The sequence below is a fragment of the Falco naumanni genome, chromosome 1, assembly GCF_017639655.2.
Source record: "Falco naumanni isolate bFalNau1 chromosome 1, bFalNau1.pat, whole genome shotgun sequence".
In the NCBI taxonomy this organism is placed as follows: domain Eukaryota; kingdom Metazoa; phylum Chordata; class Aves; order Falconiformes; family Falconidae; genus Falco; species Falco naumanni.
The window spans coordinates 51,127,830-51,145,057 of record NC_054054.1 but is presented as its reverse complement, the minus strand read 5'-3'; the positions used below and the strand labels follow the sequence as shown (position 1 = coordinate 51,145,057).

At 42.5% G+C, this 17,228-nt stretch overlaps 1 protein-coding gene across 9 annotated transcripts in view; it reads right to left on the bottom strand.

Annotated features, from left to right (window-relative positions):
• Window positions 1-17,228, bottom strand: part of PPP2R2C (protein phosphatase 2 regulatory subunit Bgamma) — a 207,203-nt gene that overhangs the window by 4,708 nt on the left and 185,267 nt on the right. For all 9 annotated transcript variants that reach the window (XM_040593589.1, XM_040593615.1, XM_040593607.1 and 6 more), the window contains 2 exons: window positions 14,050-14,219; window positions 8,652-8,743 (listed from right to left, as the gene is read on the bottom strand). In XM_040593589.1, the coding sequence (XP_040449523.1) occupies window positions 8,652-8,743; window positions 14,050-14,219 (262 nt within the window). The remainder of the gene's footprint in view (window positions 1-8,651; window positions 8,744-14,049; window positions 14,220-17,228) is intronic.

Below are 17,228 nucleotides of genomic sequence, written 5' to 3'. Positions count from 1 at the left end.
CAGCACAGAGATACAGCATGCACTGCCTTCACCTCGTCGAGAGGCTGCTTTCCTGGGGTCTGTGGGCAGCACACCGCTGGCTGCACAGCTGCTCTGATGCTGAGCTCTGGGATGGGCAGTGGAGGTACTTGCCAAGCCCAGGTGCAGCCAGCCCTAGCAGGGAGATACCTCACTGCTCTCCACAAGCAGTACCTGCCCTTCCTTGAGTTGTCTGCAGGGAGGTTTTCCCTTGCCATCCCCACCCGCAAAGGCCTGGCACAATCCTGCTTGGTAAGGCGCAAGTTAACAATCTCACAAGCTAAAAACCCCCAAAAAAGTCAGGCTGACAGCTTGATAAAATGTATCCCAGAAGCTGCAGAAAGCCTACTGATCAAGATTAGCACCCATTCCAGAAATGCCGCACCAACAGCAGTAAAACTAAGGTTTCACTCCTAAATCACCACATCTTGTCATGAGGGCTCCTGCTGTAATGGTCATTCCCAACATGAAAAAGTCAAGGTTACTTCATATCTCAGCGCCAAGATACGCAACTTGTGATGCAAACAGCTTAGCACAGTAGTGTGCTCCCCCTCCGCCAGGCAAAATTTTGAAGCAGGTTTATAACACTGGAGCACATGGGCTGCAGAGCTGTGGTTCCCAGGGGAATGAGGAGCATCCCTCCTGATGAAAGCAGGAGCTGTCAGGGGAGCAGTTTTCATGCAGGCAGAGTACCAGCGCACCACATGGACAGCAAGCTGTTTATAAAGAATTTTATTTTAGGAGGTTTTGCTTGCAGTAAAACTGCTTTTACAGTCCATTTGCTTTTTAATTTCTTGAACTCTCGCATATTTTTAGAAGTCTGCTTTCTTCAGTTGGATTTACTGCAGTTATTTTTTTTAAACATATGTAGATGACTACTTTTCATGCTGGCCCTGTTTTTCTGCAGTTTAATGGCTCAGTAAAAGATAGCATTATGTAAATCAGAAAGTGCCCATTCTTGTTCAAGGTCACAAACACAGATGGATTATAACCTTACCTGCTGCTTAAAATAACAATAAAAGGGAGTGAGAACTAGGTGGAAGCCTGCAATTTATTCCCATCCAGGAAAATATAATGTACAATAACGGAAAGTATGTGGTAAGGAGAATTTTTTTATACATATATTAGAATAAAAATCGTAGCTGAGTATAGGAAGAGTCTGTTCTGCATTTCCAGACTCCGCTCTGCACAGCACTGTTATGCTGAGTGCTCGCACAGAACCCTTGCAAGTCAGGCTGGTCCAAGAAACCAAACACAGCCCCTCATCCAAAATCACCCCACACTAATTCACAGGTGTGTAAGGGAGCAGGCTGGAAAAGCTCTGCCTAACCACCTTTAATTTTATTTGGGAGGCAGGTTTACAAGTTGTGCCACACATGGTCAGCCATACCATCACCTCAACCGCGCAGGGCTATTTAGGACGCAGAACACATGCCAGTGCACCCTGAGGAGCAGCGCACTGACAGCCCAGGCTGGAGCAAAGCTGTTGATGGACTGTACCTGGCTCAAACCACCACAGCTACAGACAGCATGATTTTTTTTTTAAAAAAAAAAGGTGAAAAAAGCAAAGAAGTAGGGGGGGAAAAAAAAACAGTGACAGTGACATGGCTACTGCTGGCTACACTTTACGCACCAGCAGCCTAACCAGTGCTTGGAAGGAGAGGCAGCACCCCATATCTGCAGGGCCCCACATGGATTCGCAGGGTTCCCTGCTGACCCTCTGGTGCTGCCCCACAACAGCAACACGGCTTCCTCCCCGCACGGCGCTGCTCTGTAGAGGACAGGCTGTACTCTGCGCTCCCCCTTTTAGAGCTGCTCCAAGCCAGGTCTGAGGGTTTCTGGCAATTCAGGCATGTGTGTTTTGAGTGACAACACAAAATGTTATTAACTTGTCCAGCTTGCACTGATGCCGGGGCATTCTTGTTTGTTAATGATGCAATCTGAGGCATCTCACTGCCAAACTTCAGTCCTCATGTGGGATTGCTATGGCCCCAAGTCTTATCCTTTTTTTTTTTTTCTCCTTTATAAGCAAACAGGACAATGTTTTGTTAAAAGGACAAACATATTGTTAAAGAAGGTGAAAGGGAAAGGAGAAAACCCCAGTGTAGACCTATCCTACTTTCACTAATTGACTTTTCTTCTTATTCCCTCCCTAGTCATCATTCTGTTCTTTTTTTCTCTTTCTTCCCCTCCAATTCTGACTCTGGTCTTTACCACACTTTCCAGGCAGGCTTTTTCCCCCTCTTCCTCCTCCCCTCCCCTTTGTCCATTTCCCTCTATCCTTCTCTACAATTTTTAAAAAAACACCTTATCTGCTTCTCTCTCTCCTGCCACTGAAATATCCTCCTCAGCCTCACCCTCTGTTCCCTGCTCTGTCCTGTCTCTTCTGCTTCACTCTGTCATTTCCCTTTCTCTCTCTCCTCCACTCCCCATTTTATTTTTGGAGGTCTCACCGCTCACCTTTTCATTGTGATCTCCCACTGCCTCCAGTCTTGCTTACTCTCACAGATAACCTGCTCAGCTCTCAAAGGTTTTGGGTTTCCTCCTTGCCTTCTCCTTTGGACTGAAGGCCGGAGAAAGGAGCCTGGTGGGTGGGTCTCCTCTCTCATCACCTACAAATCGCTGGCTCCTGTGCTTTTGAATCTGGCAGGAATTAGGTAGTGCAGGTTGTGATACCAGAGATGGCAGGATGCTGGGATATTTGCAGGGCTGGGCTGGTCATATACCAGCTTACCAGTGGGTGCAGGGAAGGAAAAGCACTGCTGGTTATCTATTTTGCAGGATTTTTTGCCCTTGCCAAGGGCAGTAAAGAAGGGATTTGCATGTAACCATGTGTGCAATCTGCTTTTTAGCTGGGCAATCACAACACAGACTTGATGACCTTTTGGCAAATTTCCAGGAGCTAAAGCCCATCCCATTTAGGAAGAAGTTGTTTCAAAATTAGCAGAACATTAACTGCTCCCTCTGCACAGTACCCACTCAGTCCAGGTTCCTTCACCTTGTGTCATGCTGATCTGGTAGCCAGCAATATTTCAGATAAGGTTGTTTTTTAAAGTCAATTTCCAATCTGTAAATTGTCTGGAGCAAAGAATTTGAGACGAAAAGTTCTTAACTGCCTGCATTGTAAGAACACACAAGGCTGAATCAGCACATTTACCTGTGGATAATAGTTTTATTTTGCATGACACCAGTAGTTGTACCACTGATGTTTAATTTAGGTCCAGAGTTTTAGGGTCTACAGAAGCATCCTATCAACTATTGATGGCTTCAGCATCTTTAAGCATCTTAATACTTTAAAACATCTGGCTTTCAATATTTTGGTTTTGGTAATGACTGTTAAATGAAATGCTTCAGTATGTGTCTTTCCCCTCTAAGAAGTTCTGCTTCTGTTGGAAGGTCAACAATTTTCCTACTTCAACCTCAAGGGCAGCTGAATTAGATTTCATCATTTGTACCAAACTGCAATGAGATCTTCCACAGTATTTTTTAGGCATTGATATTTCATCAAACATGTCAGTCACTAAGAAGTTCTGTATCTCTGTCTTTCTCGTATCCATTATTTCTATACTTCATTCCTATTCCTTTATTGCAAGCCAAGCTCTTAAACATCATCCATGTTGCAGCCATCCTTGCACACAACAACTTTTGTCAAAAGTGCTCCACTGAGCTGCCTTCCTGGATGGCAGGGTTTGCCCTGAAGCTCTGGGGATATCAGATGGAATTAAGGCTTGCTTAAAAACCAAACCACACTCGCTTCCCATTGTTTTGTGGTGGTTTTGTTGTTGTTGTTGCTTTTTTAAAAGACTCCTGTAAAATAACTTTTGGGCTAACTCTGGCCCAGATTGCTCTTCCTAGATGCATAAAAAATTTTATTCACCTGCAGATTTCTATTGTCTGGAGAAATTCAGCTCATGTCATAGTTCTCCTGGAGAGAGAGTGAGAGGGCTGCTCAGGAGACCATGGTAGCCACAGGATGGTGTGACAGCACTAAGCCTGGACTTCAAGGATTGGCACACACTGGGCTTAAGGAAGACAGAAAAACTAAACCAGCCCAGCCAACCTGCCCCTCACTGCAAATGCGTCAGCAGAACATCATTCCCTGAGACAAGAGAAGCAGGACATTGACACCAAGCAGGTGTGAGGGGAGGAGACTCAGAGAGCAGCTTCCACAAGAGCTTGCCTCCAGACTTGTAAACCTCTCCAAAGGAGTCCTTCAAGGCACCCAGCATGAAAAAGGACCATTTCTTGACCTGAAACTGCCTCCCCAATTATACTTTCAGTCCTTAAATTTTCAAGATTCCATTACCATGTGTTATCAGTGCAGAACAGCACATCTGCAGCAAGATCCACCAGATTTGGTTTTGTGACAAGCTGACCTTACCAGAAGAAAGGATTGGTTCCAGGAACATTCTTCAAAAACATTTTTTATAGGAATGAAACAAACTACAACAAAGGGAAAGGAGGAAGCACTGCTGCAAGCAGTGGGGGCCTGCTGGTGTGCTGGAGAACTTTCCTTTACGCCATGCTGTGTGAAGCAACTGACTTCCCATCAGAAAGAGGGAATTTTTTTAAACCTCCTGGGGAGTATGCTGATGGAAAAGCTTGAGACACCAGATTCATGGCTGTGGCACTCCACTACAGCTGGCTGGGATAAGACTGGGAATAAGAACAGGGGGTGCCTAAGGCCTTCCAAGCCAATATTTGACATGCCAAGCCTTCAGAACAAAATGATGTCTTCTAGCTCTCCAGCATGGAGCATGCTGCAAGACAGGAATAGACTGTTAACATCTCACCCACTGGGACCTGCTGACTCCACCTGATTAGAGTGAAGGCTGACGGATATTCATTGGGATGAATGACAGTTCAGTAGGAAAGAACTGACTGAACAGTTGTATGTGACTTCACTTGTCTGCTTACAGCATATCACTTATGATGGTACTCAAAAGTCTCCCTGGAAGGGTTCCCATACACATTCATTTGAAACCTTAAAAAAAAATAAATAATTAAGGTATTCACTTACTACCATGTAGAACTACTATGGTTTGGGTTTTTTTACTGGTTTCTTTAACTCACAAACAGCTGCAGAAGTGCTACCTTTTGAGGTAAAACTGAAACAACACAATGAGTTTGGTTGACAGTGGGAAGAAAACAGTGTCTTGCGAGTCATTATTAAAAGATTTGACTTTGGAAGTGAATGGAAGAACTAAATTAAATTGCTGTATAAATAGAGCTCATATTCTACATAGTCATGTAATGATGTATATACAATAAAGATTGCATGATTTTAGTGTAATATACTCACCTACACATAATATGTGCTTATCTGGTTGAATTAGTGTAAGACCCCTGCTCGACTCCCTCCCCTGGCCACTGTTGTTGCCAAAGTACATAGTGATTAATGTGCCCTTCAGCAAATGAGATCGGCTCTGTCTGATTGTATTAGTTCCTGTTCATTGGAGTAACTGAGCATCAATCACGTTCTAATCAGAGCTCACATACATCGATTTTTTTTGTAAACGACCTCACCATCAGGTTCTATCATAGTCTAGATTAACTCCTTAGTAATGACAAATATTAATAAACAGTAGTTGCACCTAAACAATAAATGTGCTTTCTTTTTTTTAACTGAACAATCCTGTCACTTCAAATTGTCACTGTAGTTTTAGAGTCTGCAAAAGATAAAAATGACTTGTTTAGAACTGCAGTTATTACTGTTATGTATATGTATTAACAATATCAATACTGTATTGCAGCATCTCTTAAGAGTACCATTGTTAACAGGCATTGCTTACCTTTAGCAGTAGACCTTTTTTAAAAAAATACATACCAAAAGGATCAAATTAATTTACCTTACTATTCAAATGAACTGTTCTTTAAGAGTTACTGGCTCCCAAATCTCATTTAAATAATAATAAATAAATAAAAAATAATAATAATCCTTGTATTGTGTAGCAAAACAATGCAATACTTGTCATACGCAGAAGCAAGATGCTCAGAAGAGTGAATGTTCATCAAAAGATGAACATTAGTGCTGATACATTTGACTCTCAGAAAGAAAGAACTAAATTAAAGAGAACCCTTATCTTTTGTCAAATGTTGCCAGCTACTCTACTCAACAGTTTCTTCCAATCGAGAGCAGTGTATTGTGTTTTGTGATGGATTTGGTAATTGTGCACAACTAATAATGCCTCAGTGAAGTCCTCACAATCTAATGTTCCCACTTAATAATTACCCACTGCATTGATCTTTCTGGTCTGTCAAGTAGGAACGAAAATATTACACTCACTTTAAATCCTGATACTGAATAATGTTTTTATTATTACCAGGCAACTATCCAGAGAGTGGTCTTATCACACTAATAGAGATAGCAGCACTTCATTTGACTACAGGAGAAGGACTGAGCCTGGGAACAAGTGGCTGTCCATCCTGTACCATGCACTGGGAACTCCCAGCAAGGATAAGCAAAATGGTTTGAAAGCATCTGAAAAACCCTGAATGTCTGTCAAAGTTTCACAATATCTAAATAATTTGACTATGCTGTTCTTCTGTGCCAGATTTAGGCAGGGATCAGCACTGCCCATATATCCAAGAAATGCTTTAACTTTAGTGTTTCTAGTTTCTGTGGTCATTCCCACTTTCTGACCATATCAAAGACATTTCCACATCAGCTGGTGCCCAAGCTGCAGTCATAGCAACCTGGGAAATATTTTGCTCAGTGTGGTCCACCTATGTCATTTTAAATGGCCAGCAGTTTGCATCACAGGGGATACTCAACGCTAAATTAATCCTTGTCAGAAAACACATTACCCTGGCACACAGTGAACAGAGATAAGGGATATAGTTTCATTTGCATAATAAGCAATACAAGGTAAAAGTTTTATTTCTTAGAAAAGACAGAATCTCTCCATTGGGCAGGTACAGGAACTAAGCAAAGTAGTCCCAAGAGAAGATACCCCTTGCACAGTGTATGGCATTACACTTTATCTGCATTTGTGGAGCACAGGACTGGAAGAGAACTTGTTCTGCACTTCCAAGTTCAAACACTTGTCATTTTAACCAGTGTTTCATATAACTACTTACATAAATTTCCTGAGAACCATCATCAAAACAGTTGGGCTTCTTACATGTCCAGAATGGGAAGACTACTCCACACTGTCTCCATGTGGACAGGTATGAACTACCTCTAATTTCTAGGCTATAATTACCTGTTGTTACTCAATACCTATTTGCTGTTGTGTCGTTATAATTCAGATTTATCTCAGCTACATCCCCTTCCTCCCTGTGTGTACCTCCTTGATATGCTTACTAGAAGCAATATAATCTTGGCTTCTCTTTTGCTAAGCTGATCAAAACCAAACTCCTGCCCTCTTGCCTCTTTATAGCAGCTGTCCATTTCACCAACTAGTTCATCTGCCTTGGAGATGAGGGACAAGAAATACGTAACTGCAATCCAAAGGCCTTTGAAAAAGACCCTAACATAACGTCACCACTACTCCTTTCTCTGCTGGATATCCCAGCCTTGCCCATTCAAGGATCATATTTGCCTCTTTCACAGCTGCCCCACACTCTGTTTCCTAGTCCTTGCCCAGTGCAGGGCAGGCCAGCCTGCTTCAAATACAATGAGATAGACCATTTTTCTCTTTCCCAAATGAAAGACTAAGTGAGCTGAAGGCCCAGTTCCAGGCTTTCAGTGAATGCCAAACTTTTGCCTCATGGCTCCTAGCTCTGCTGAGCCAGGCGTCACTGAGTGCCATTCAAAATTGGCTCCTGTGCTCTCTTTCACATGGGTTTTGTAGACTGCTAATCCCTTCCACAGTCACCTAGCATATGAGCATCCCTGTGAGTTGTTTTCAACTGATAAGATGAAGGTTTGTGTTTTCTGTTAACTAAAATGCTCACCTTGCATTATACTCCTGGCTTTCATCCATTTTTATTATTCCAGTCCTCTTGGCTGCTCAGTTCTTCCTGTACAATATTCCTGCTCCCCAAAGTAGTGCCACCATTTCCTAATGTTATTGCATTAGCATATTGCATCTTCACTCACACTCTGACTTGTGCCAATATTTCTCATCAAAATATTCAAGAAGACACTATGTCCAAGATAAAAACAAGGACCTCTCCCTCAGTGCGTAGGGAAAGGGACAGCTCTGGTGGAGGTAAGTATCAGAAGAAACTGTCATTTGGCAGCAGTTTGCAGAGAGTCAGTGGGTGCCTGTGACTCCTTTCCTCACTCCCTGTTTCCAGTAAATGAACCGAAGTTCTGAGGCAGCTCATGTGTAAATACAGGATCACACAAGCTTCCTTATTATGCTGGTGAGGCTGTGTGAGTTGGCAGCATTCTTTTTAACTTTTGCAGCCTACTTATGATTTATTAAAAATGGACAGACTTTAAAGGTTTTTTTTTTCCCTTAAGGCATGAGCCAAGATCAACAAAGGTATACATCATGTCTAAGGTCAGAGACACAACTGCACCAATATCCAAACACCTTTTATCAACTTGAACACTGGTATGTGAAGATGTAAATTGATGTGGAAAATAGCCATGTGTAACACTTTACTTTCTGATTGTTCCCCATAATATATAGGAGATCTTTTGCTAAATAAAGATGGCAATGGACATAAGGATGGATTACCTGTCTGATCCATTCCATGCACATTCAAACTTATCAAAGATGCAGTCATTCTCATAAAGGGAACACAACTTGCTCCTAAGGTAATCATGGACCTGTTTCAAAGAAAATAACTGTTGTTATTCTTGAAATAAAACAGAATATAAAACTCCACAACCAGCCCCCCACTCTCGGCTTTATCTCCCACATTCACTTTCAAAATATGCTGCACAGATTGGTAGCTTTGCAGAAGATACTGTTTAAAGATTCTATCTGTACTTTTCCACAGTCCAATTAACCAGGTGCTAGAGAATTATTGTTGCAGGAAAGCATGAAGCATACCACCCTCAGCAGGCTGCAGACCACCCCTCTTCAACATATTTGTTTCCTGCTTGGGTGATTTTCTCAGTGCTAGCCTAATTCCCAAAGACATTTCACCAGCTGATACCCTAGATGTGCTAATTAATGTGCAAGAAATCTAATTTAAATAGCAACAAAAATGTCATATTCCAAGATAAGTGGACTCTTACTTATGGCAAAAAGAACTTGGCTGTATTAAAAGAACTCAGTGTATGTTATTACATATATTTGGATAAGGTATTTCAGAAGCCAAATACAGTACAAGGTTGTAGTTGCACATGCTGCAAATTAGAACACTAATTTAGCCAAAAGATATCCCAAATTTGGCTGAGACTTGAAAACAACAATGTAAATTCTCACTTACATATTTGAAAAGTGAGACTGACCTGCAAAAGACCCCTCCCCTGGGCCACACATCTCTGCTGAACAAGGGTTCTCATAAAGAGACAGATCTCATGCAAACTATTTCAATCTTTTGCAGAATTTGATTAGTTTTCCTTCTGGATGATTGGTTTCATTCCACAAAGAAATAATGAGCTAGAAAACCCCTGCCTAGATGAATTTACCAATGCACTTTCACTCCTGATGTTTTCTTCTAGCTGTTGAAGAAACTGGAAAACAAAGACATGTAGATGGCCTCTCGGAGCACACATACCAATCCCATAGCCAAGGGGCATAATTTTGCTCTGGCATACAGAGGTACTGGTTCTTGCAAGTCCAGGGAGACTGTTCCTGCTCATGGATGCTCAGCACTCTCCTCTGGCCTGAAGGCGTAAACATTTCTTCTAGTAAGATAACTTCTATCAAGACCAGACGAGGGACAATAACCTTTCACTTACATTTTCTTTAACCCATTTTCAATAGCCAAATTGTATCCTAAGAATATTTGTAACACATGGTTATTAAGGATTATTAATTTTTGTTTATGGATCAATTTTCATTAATAGATGATGAACACTGAGCTGTATATCAACAGATAATATCTCATAAAGCAAATAATAGGCAAATGGTAGATGCAGATAAAACATTCCACAATTAAATGCATTTACCCTCATGGTGAGTAACAGGTCAGAACCCTTTCAGTACTGATGCAGTTTCTTGCACCCTCTGTAACTAAATCCTTTCATTTTGTCTTTACTTAAAGCCTTTTTATGTCAGCAGTGTAACTTATTACAGAACTGGAGTTCTTTATCATCTTTGGGAGCTCCCAGCACTTGGAAGAAATAGAAAGGTTGGTTAAGGCAGAAGAAGGAAGCAGATCGCATTTGCCTCATTGACTGTCATTTCTAGGTCTTCCTCTTGCTAACATTTCCAGCAGCCATCTGTCATGACCACTGTCATGCATACACCCTTTGCAAAGTGTGTCCAAATCCAGAGCTTGGCGCCGTGCCTTCCGATCAGCTCTGTCAAAAAGCATTTTGCAGTTCCACTCTCAGATTTCTTACTGATCTCATCAACATCTCAGCTCCTTTTTCGTGACTGTCTGCAGACTTGCACTACTGCCTTGGACAACCAGCTTCCTCTTCTTGTGGACCCTTTGATTACCTGTCCTGGTTTCAGCTGGGATACAGTTAATTTTCTTTTCAGTAGCTGGTACAATGCTGTGTTTTGGATTTAGTATGAGAATAATGTTGATAACACCCTGATGTTTTTAGTTGTTGCTAGGTACCGTTTATACTAAGTCAAAGACTTTTCAGTTTGTCAGGCCCTGCCAGTGAGACAGCTGAAGGGGCACAAGAAGTTGGGAGGGGACACAGCCCGGACAGGTGACCCAATCTAGAGGGGTGTTCCATACCACAGAACGCCATGCTCAGTATATAAACCGGGGGAGTTGCCAGGGCCAGCCTATCAGTGCTCGGGGACTGGCTGGGCATCCGTCAGTGGGTGGTGAGCAGTTGTACCGTGCATCACTTGCTCTTTCTTTCCTTTTGGATTTTATTCCTCTCTCCCTCTTTCTCCTTTTCATTACAATTGTTCTTGTTATTATTATTATATGTTATTCTATTTCAATTATAAAATTGTTTTTATCTCAACCCACGAGTTTTACCTTTTTCTGACTCTCCTCCCCATCCCGCTGCAGGGCAGGGAGGAGGGAGTAAGCAAAAGGCTGCAGGGTATTCAGTTTCCGGCTGGGGTTAAACCATGACATTACCACATTTGAACCCATTCAGACTATCAGAGTCACTATGTAAAACTAACCAGAAGAAACATTTAATTTTCACCTTGTTTGCATGTTCAACTGCTGCTACCAATTGAAGGTAAAATTAGACTTTCCTTGTGTGTCACATATTATTCTTATCACATAAGAATAGTGCTTGAATCCAAACCAAATTCATTGCTAACTAATTACAAAAGGCATCCTCCTTTTTTCCTCTGCACTGTTTTAGGTCAGATCTTCATGGAATTATCTAGTAATTACATGCTTCAGACTAACACAGCAACATGCCTATGCAGGGAGCTATTGTACAGGGACTGAATAGTAACAATCAGGAATTGCACTGGTAAGGGACATATTAGTCCAAATCCCTATGGAAAAGACCCTGCTAGAAGTGGATCAAGCTATTATTAGCTATGAAGGTGTTCACCTCTGGTTGCTGCTGGTATGGTTCTGCTGGGGCAATTCATCTGGCAGCATCAGAAGAGTATCCTGTTAGGCCTTGCAACATTTAAGCACCGGCCATTCCACTGTATTGCTCTTTTAGTGCTGTCCACTGCACCATACTCTGCCCTTTTTCCTTTATTAGCACAAACAGGGGAAAACTATATTGAATCATAGTCAGCAGATAATGTGTTTCAGCAAGGCTGCAACAGCTGCTGTATGCAATAGCATTATTTTAGCCATAGCATCGATAAGAAAAAGAACTTGCATGAGGAATTCAGTGGGTTTTGTGATACTAAAATTGTAACCTGATAATGAAGCAATACAGTTACAGATTTTGCTCTTCCTTACAACCCTGTGGGGACAACACCTGTTGTGACCCTCTTCGCAAGTCCCACAGCTAGACAATATCTAAGTGGCTAGCATGCAGTGGATGAAATGAGAAATTCAATCTTTTAATAAATATCTTTTAATCTTTCAATTACATACATGTTATCATAATTATGTGGATACAAAACTGAAAATGTTAGTCTTATCTGTTGCTTTCGGGTGATCCACCACAAAGAACTTCTTGAGAGATTTCTACATTTATATATGAGATTTAGACATGTGAGAGATACCCCAAGACAAATCATTCAAAACAGTAATTTAAACAAGCTTTTCTTAAGAACAGAATTCTCTACTGTCTGCCGCTGAAAAACATGCAAGGTTGCCCAAAGCAGCTGGACCATGTGAATCCTACGGAGTCCTGTGCTACTGGCTTCCTAAGGCCCCTGAGTTCCTGATTCTCCTTTAGTCTGCTGGAAAACTCAGCAATACATCTGTATACTCTTTATTAGGCGCTCTATAAATATTTGAAAATTAAAGGCAATCCATAGGTTAAAGTAAGACAGCAAAACCACTGTTAAATTTGCAGGGGTTTTATTGTTGCAGTCCTTTTTTTATTTTTTCTATAAGCTTCTGATTGCAATAATTAGTACTGAAAATTCTACGTTATACTCATTTTTCCCATCTCAGGTTGGAGAAATAGAACTCTTTTAACTAGCCCTACTGTTGGGTGTCAGACTGATTTAAAGGTGGCCAGCTTGTTTCACAGCTACTTACATGAGGAAGTAAAAGCAGATGTCATAATCAAGACAAACAGGTTGGCCTGACCAGCTATTCCTCTCCAGAGACATGGCAACCTACTCCATTAGCATAAGTATAAAGTAATATATTACCTAAGCTCCCAAAATCTGAGATATGATTCTGTTATATAAAACACAGTCTCGCTCTCACCCTCCCACTCCATTTTCACACAGCACATCAACACAATGGTGTTATAAGTAGTGCCATTTTCAGAGCAAAACCAATTCTGTAGCCTTAAAGGTATACAAGGCTCAGACTTTCCAGCGCTAACAGGAGACACACTGAAGAGCATCCACTGAAATGTAAATGGTGCATTGGAAAACACTGGGGCCTGCTTTGTGTACTAAAACCTCGCTAATAAATACCTCCAATATTATCAATGTAAAATTATGGTTGTTTTGACAAGACAGGCTACCAAACTCTCATTACGTGTTATTTTAAAACTAATCTTTATTATAGTTACTGTGAACTACTCTACCCCACCTGCCATTATGCAGACACAGAAAAGAAGGGATTGTTCCAGCACTGTCGCTCGCAGGACTGTCTCTAAGCGAGCAGTACAAGCCAGATGAAATGGCTTTTTTCCTACTTTGCATACTCTTCTGTAGGTAGCTTAACAGTTTTTTTCTCATTGCATTTTCATAACAAGCGGTTTCTGTGTCACAGACATATCTTCCCTCTTCAAGGCAGAGTCAAAAAATGTAAGCTCAGCCCTCTATTGCCAAACAGAACAGATGTCAGAGTACAAACTCAGCGCTGGCTGGAGCCACCGGCATTTTGTCTGGATAATTTCACAATGAATTCAGGCAACCAGATGTGTTTGTCTGGCATTCCCAAACTGCTGTGTCAGTAGTGATGTCAAGGTTTAACACAAATTGCTTCTAGAACTAGGCACAGAGAAACACATAGATGAAGTTTTTTTAAAAAAGTCCTGCAGTAGCAAAGGTGTAAACTTTCAGCAGTCCCAGCAAGAGCAGAATGCTAAGCAATACACAGAATCCTTTCCTCAGTTTCTTTCAAATGTTAATAGTGCGTACATCACTTGAAAACAGATGCCAAAGCGAAGAGATGATTTCATTTATTAGAAGAATCATTTCTTTCACAGGCCAAATCCACAGTGAGCATTGCTCTGACTCCTCAGGCCTTACACTTCCTTACTAGTGCTGAAACTGCCCAACTACAAGGATGCTACTCTGAGGATTTTAACCACCTTGATCAGCAGCTCTCAGCTAGCTGCTTCTTAGAACAAGTAATGAGAAGTTTAGGAAAATACTCAGGTTTTGAACAGTGAGAGGCTTTTATATGGCTGCATTTCACGACATAGGAGATACCTACCTGGTATGTTTCTACAGGCTTTGTTTCCATGTTCAGATCCCAAACCTTGACAGTGAGGTAATCTCTTGTTAGCATGTATCTACCACTGTGACTGAATTTGACATCTGACACTGAAGAGATAATTTCTGAAAAAAATGATCTGTTACTGGGGTCTTCTGGTTCTTCATAAACTGTTCAAAGAAAGAGAAGCAAGAGATAAATCAGAATTCTATTAAAAAAATGCTCTGCTGTACAATCTGAACCGTGCATTTTTGTGAAACATGTAATTCAGTATACCAAGGAATACCATATAGAATTAATTATATGCCCAGCACTTAATTTACTCTTTTACCTCCATCATTTTCTTCATCATTTACCAGCAGTCCTGGCTAACTGGGGAGGTCCCAGAGGACTGGAGGTCAGCCAATGTGACGCCCACCTACAAGAAGGGCTTCAGGGAGGATCAGGTGAACTACAGGCCTGTCAGCCTGACCTCGGTGTCAGGGAAGGTTATGGAGCAGATCAGCCTGAGTGCCATCACGTGGCATGTGCAGGACAGCCAGGAGGTTAGACACAGTCACGCCAGTTTATGAAGGGCAGGTCCTGCTTGACAAACTTGATCTCCTTTTACAACAAGAAGACCTACTTAGTAGATGAGGGAAGATCTGTGGATATTGTCTACCTGGACTTTAATACAGCCTTTGAGACCGTCCCCCACAGCATTCTCCTGGAGAAACTGGCTGCTCATGTCTCTGATGGGTGGACTCTATGCTGGGTTAAAAGCTGGCTGGACAGCTGAGCCCAGAGTGGTGGTGAATGGAGTTATATCCAGCTGTTGGCCAGTCACAGGTGGCGTTCCCCAGGGCTCAGTGCTGAGGCCAGTTCTGTTATATGTCTTTATCAATGATCTGGGTGAGGGAATCAAGTGCACCTTCACTCAGTTTGCAGATGACATCAAGCTGGGGGGGGAGTGTTGATCTGCTCAAGGGCAGGAGGCTCTACAGAGGGATCTGGACAGAATGGACTGATGGGCCAAGGCCAACTGTGTGTGGTTCAACAAGGCTCAGTGCCGGGTCCTGCCCTTGGGTCACACCAACCCCACACAGTGCTGTGGGCTTGGGGAAGAGTGACTGGAAAGATGCCTGGAGGGAAAGGGCCCTGGGGGTGCTGGTCAACAGCCAGCTGCATATGAACCAGCAGTGTGCCCAGGTGGCCAAGAAGGCCAACAGCATCCTGGCTTCTATCTGCAACAATGTGGCCAGTAGGATCAGGGCAGTGATTATCCCCCTGTACTTGGCACGGATGAGGCTGCACCTCAAATACTGTGTTCAGTTTTGGGTCCTTCACAAGACACTGAGGTGCTGCAGGGTGTCCAGAGAAGGGCAACAAAGCTGGTGGAGGATCTAGAGCACAAGTCTTTTGAGGAGCAGCTGAGGGAACCAGAGTTGTTTAGCTTGGAGAAAAGGAGGCTTGAGGAGACCTTACTGCTCCATACAACTACCAGAAAGGAGGTGTTAGGCAGGTGGGAGTAGGTCTCTTCTCCAAGATAACAAGTGACAGGACAAGAAGAAACAGCCTCAAGTTACACCAGGGGAAGTTTAGACTAGATATTAGGAAAAAATTGCTGAGCAGGAAGGTGGTTGAATCATTGAATCACACTCCCTGGAGGTTTTCAAAAAACATGCAGATGCAGTGCTTAGGGACATGGTTTAGTGGTGGACTTGGCAGCCCTGGATTAACAGTAGGACTTGATGATCTCAAAGGTCTTTTCCAACCTAAATGATCCTATGATTCTATGATCTTTACATAAAAATACAAACTGTAAACTTTAAATATTAACCTTACAGCTAAGGGCCCAAAACATCACTTTGGGAAATTATGTCAATACACCAGTTAGTTGACTACAGCTACCTACAGCAAGGCGTTTCACCTACGGTCATCCCTTCCGAGGGCTGCACATCCTGTTCCCTTACAACCGAAATTCAGGTGTCCCTATGCCCTGGTTTCAGCTGGGATAGAGTTAATTTTCTTCTCAGTAGCTGGTACAGTGCTGCGTTTTGGATTTAGTATGTGAATAATATTGGTAACGTGCTATTGTTTTGAGTTGTTGCTAGGTACTGTTTATACCAACTCAAAGACTTTTCAGGTTTTCAGGCCCTGCCAGCGAGAGGGCTGGATGGGCACAAGAAGTTGGGAGGGGACACGGCCAGGACAGGTGACCCAAACTAGCCAGAGATATTCTGTACCATGGGATGGCATGCTCAGTATATAAACTGGGACGAGCTGCCCAGGGGCTGCCGATCGCTGCTCGGGGACTGGCTGGACATCGGTCAGCAGATGGTGAGCAGTTTTATTGTGAATTACTTGCTCTTTTTTTCCTTTTGGATTTTATTCCTCTTTCTCCTTTTCATTACAATTGATGTTATTACTATTGTGTTTTATTTTATTTTATTTATTAATCTTTACTTAAGTCAACCCACAAGTTTTACCTTTTTGCCAGATCTCCTCCCCATCCCTCTGGGGGTTTGGGGCAGGGGGGAGTGAGCAAGTGGCTGCATGGTACTTAGTTGCTGGCTGGGGTTAAACCACAAGACCCTGTCACACAAAAGGTGTACACGTGGTCTCACAACAGTTTTGGCATTCCCAGGAGAAGTGCTAACTCAAAGCCTGCCCTGTTTGCCAGAACCAGCTGGCCAGTCTGCAGGCTACTCACTGGTCATGTCTGAAGGCATCTGAGACTAAACACGCGAATTCTGAAAAGCAACTGCAAATTGCGATTACCTCTTCCTGAGGTCAGCAGAAAATAGACAGTGATTTACCATGTGGGGCACATGAACTACCTAGCTGATATGCAGTTGCTGAAATTTCTGGAAAGCACTAACCTCATTGTCTGTGCTGGTGAGATACTGCTTACAGTACCTCCATACAGGGAACTCCAGCTCCTGTAGCTGGGAGACTGGTCATCCCTGTTCAATTGTACATACTAATGATACTGGATAACTCACATTGAATTGCAGGAACTCAAAAAAACTGGTATTAGTGTGCTCTACTTCATCTGCTGCAAGTCCACTAATCACCAAGTTCTCTTCATTCTTCCCCAGAAAGCCAGCATTTACTCTAGCCCTGCCTACCAGGTGCCTAGAGCACCTCTGTTGTTCTCCTGCAGGTATCTGTGGCCCCGTGTTCCAAATGACTTTATA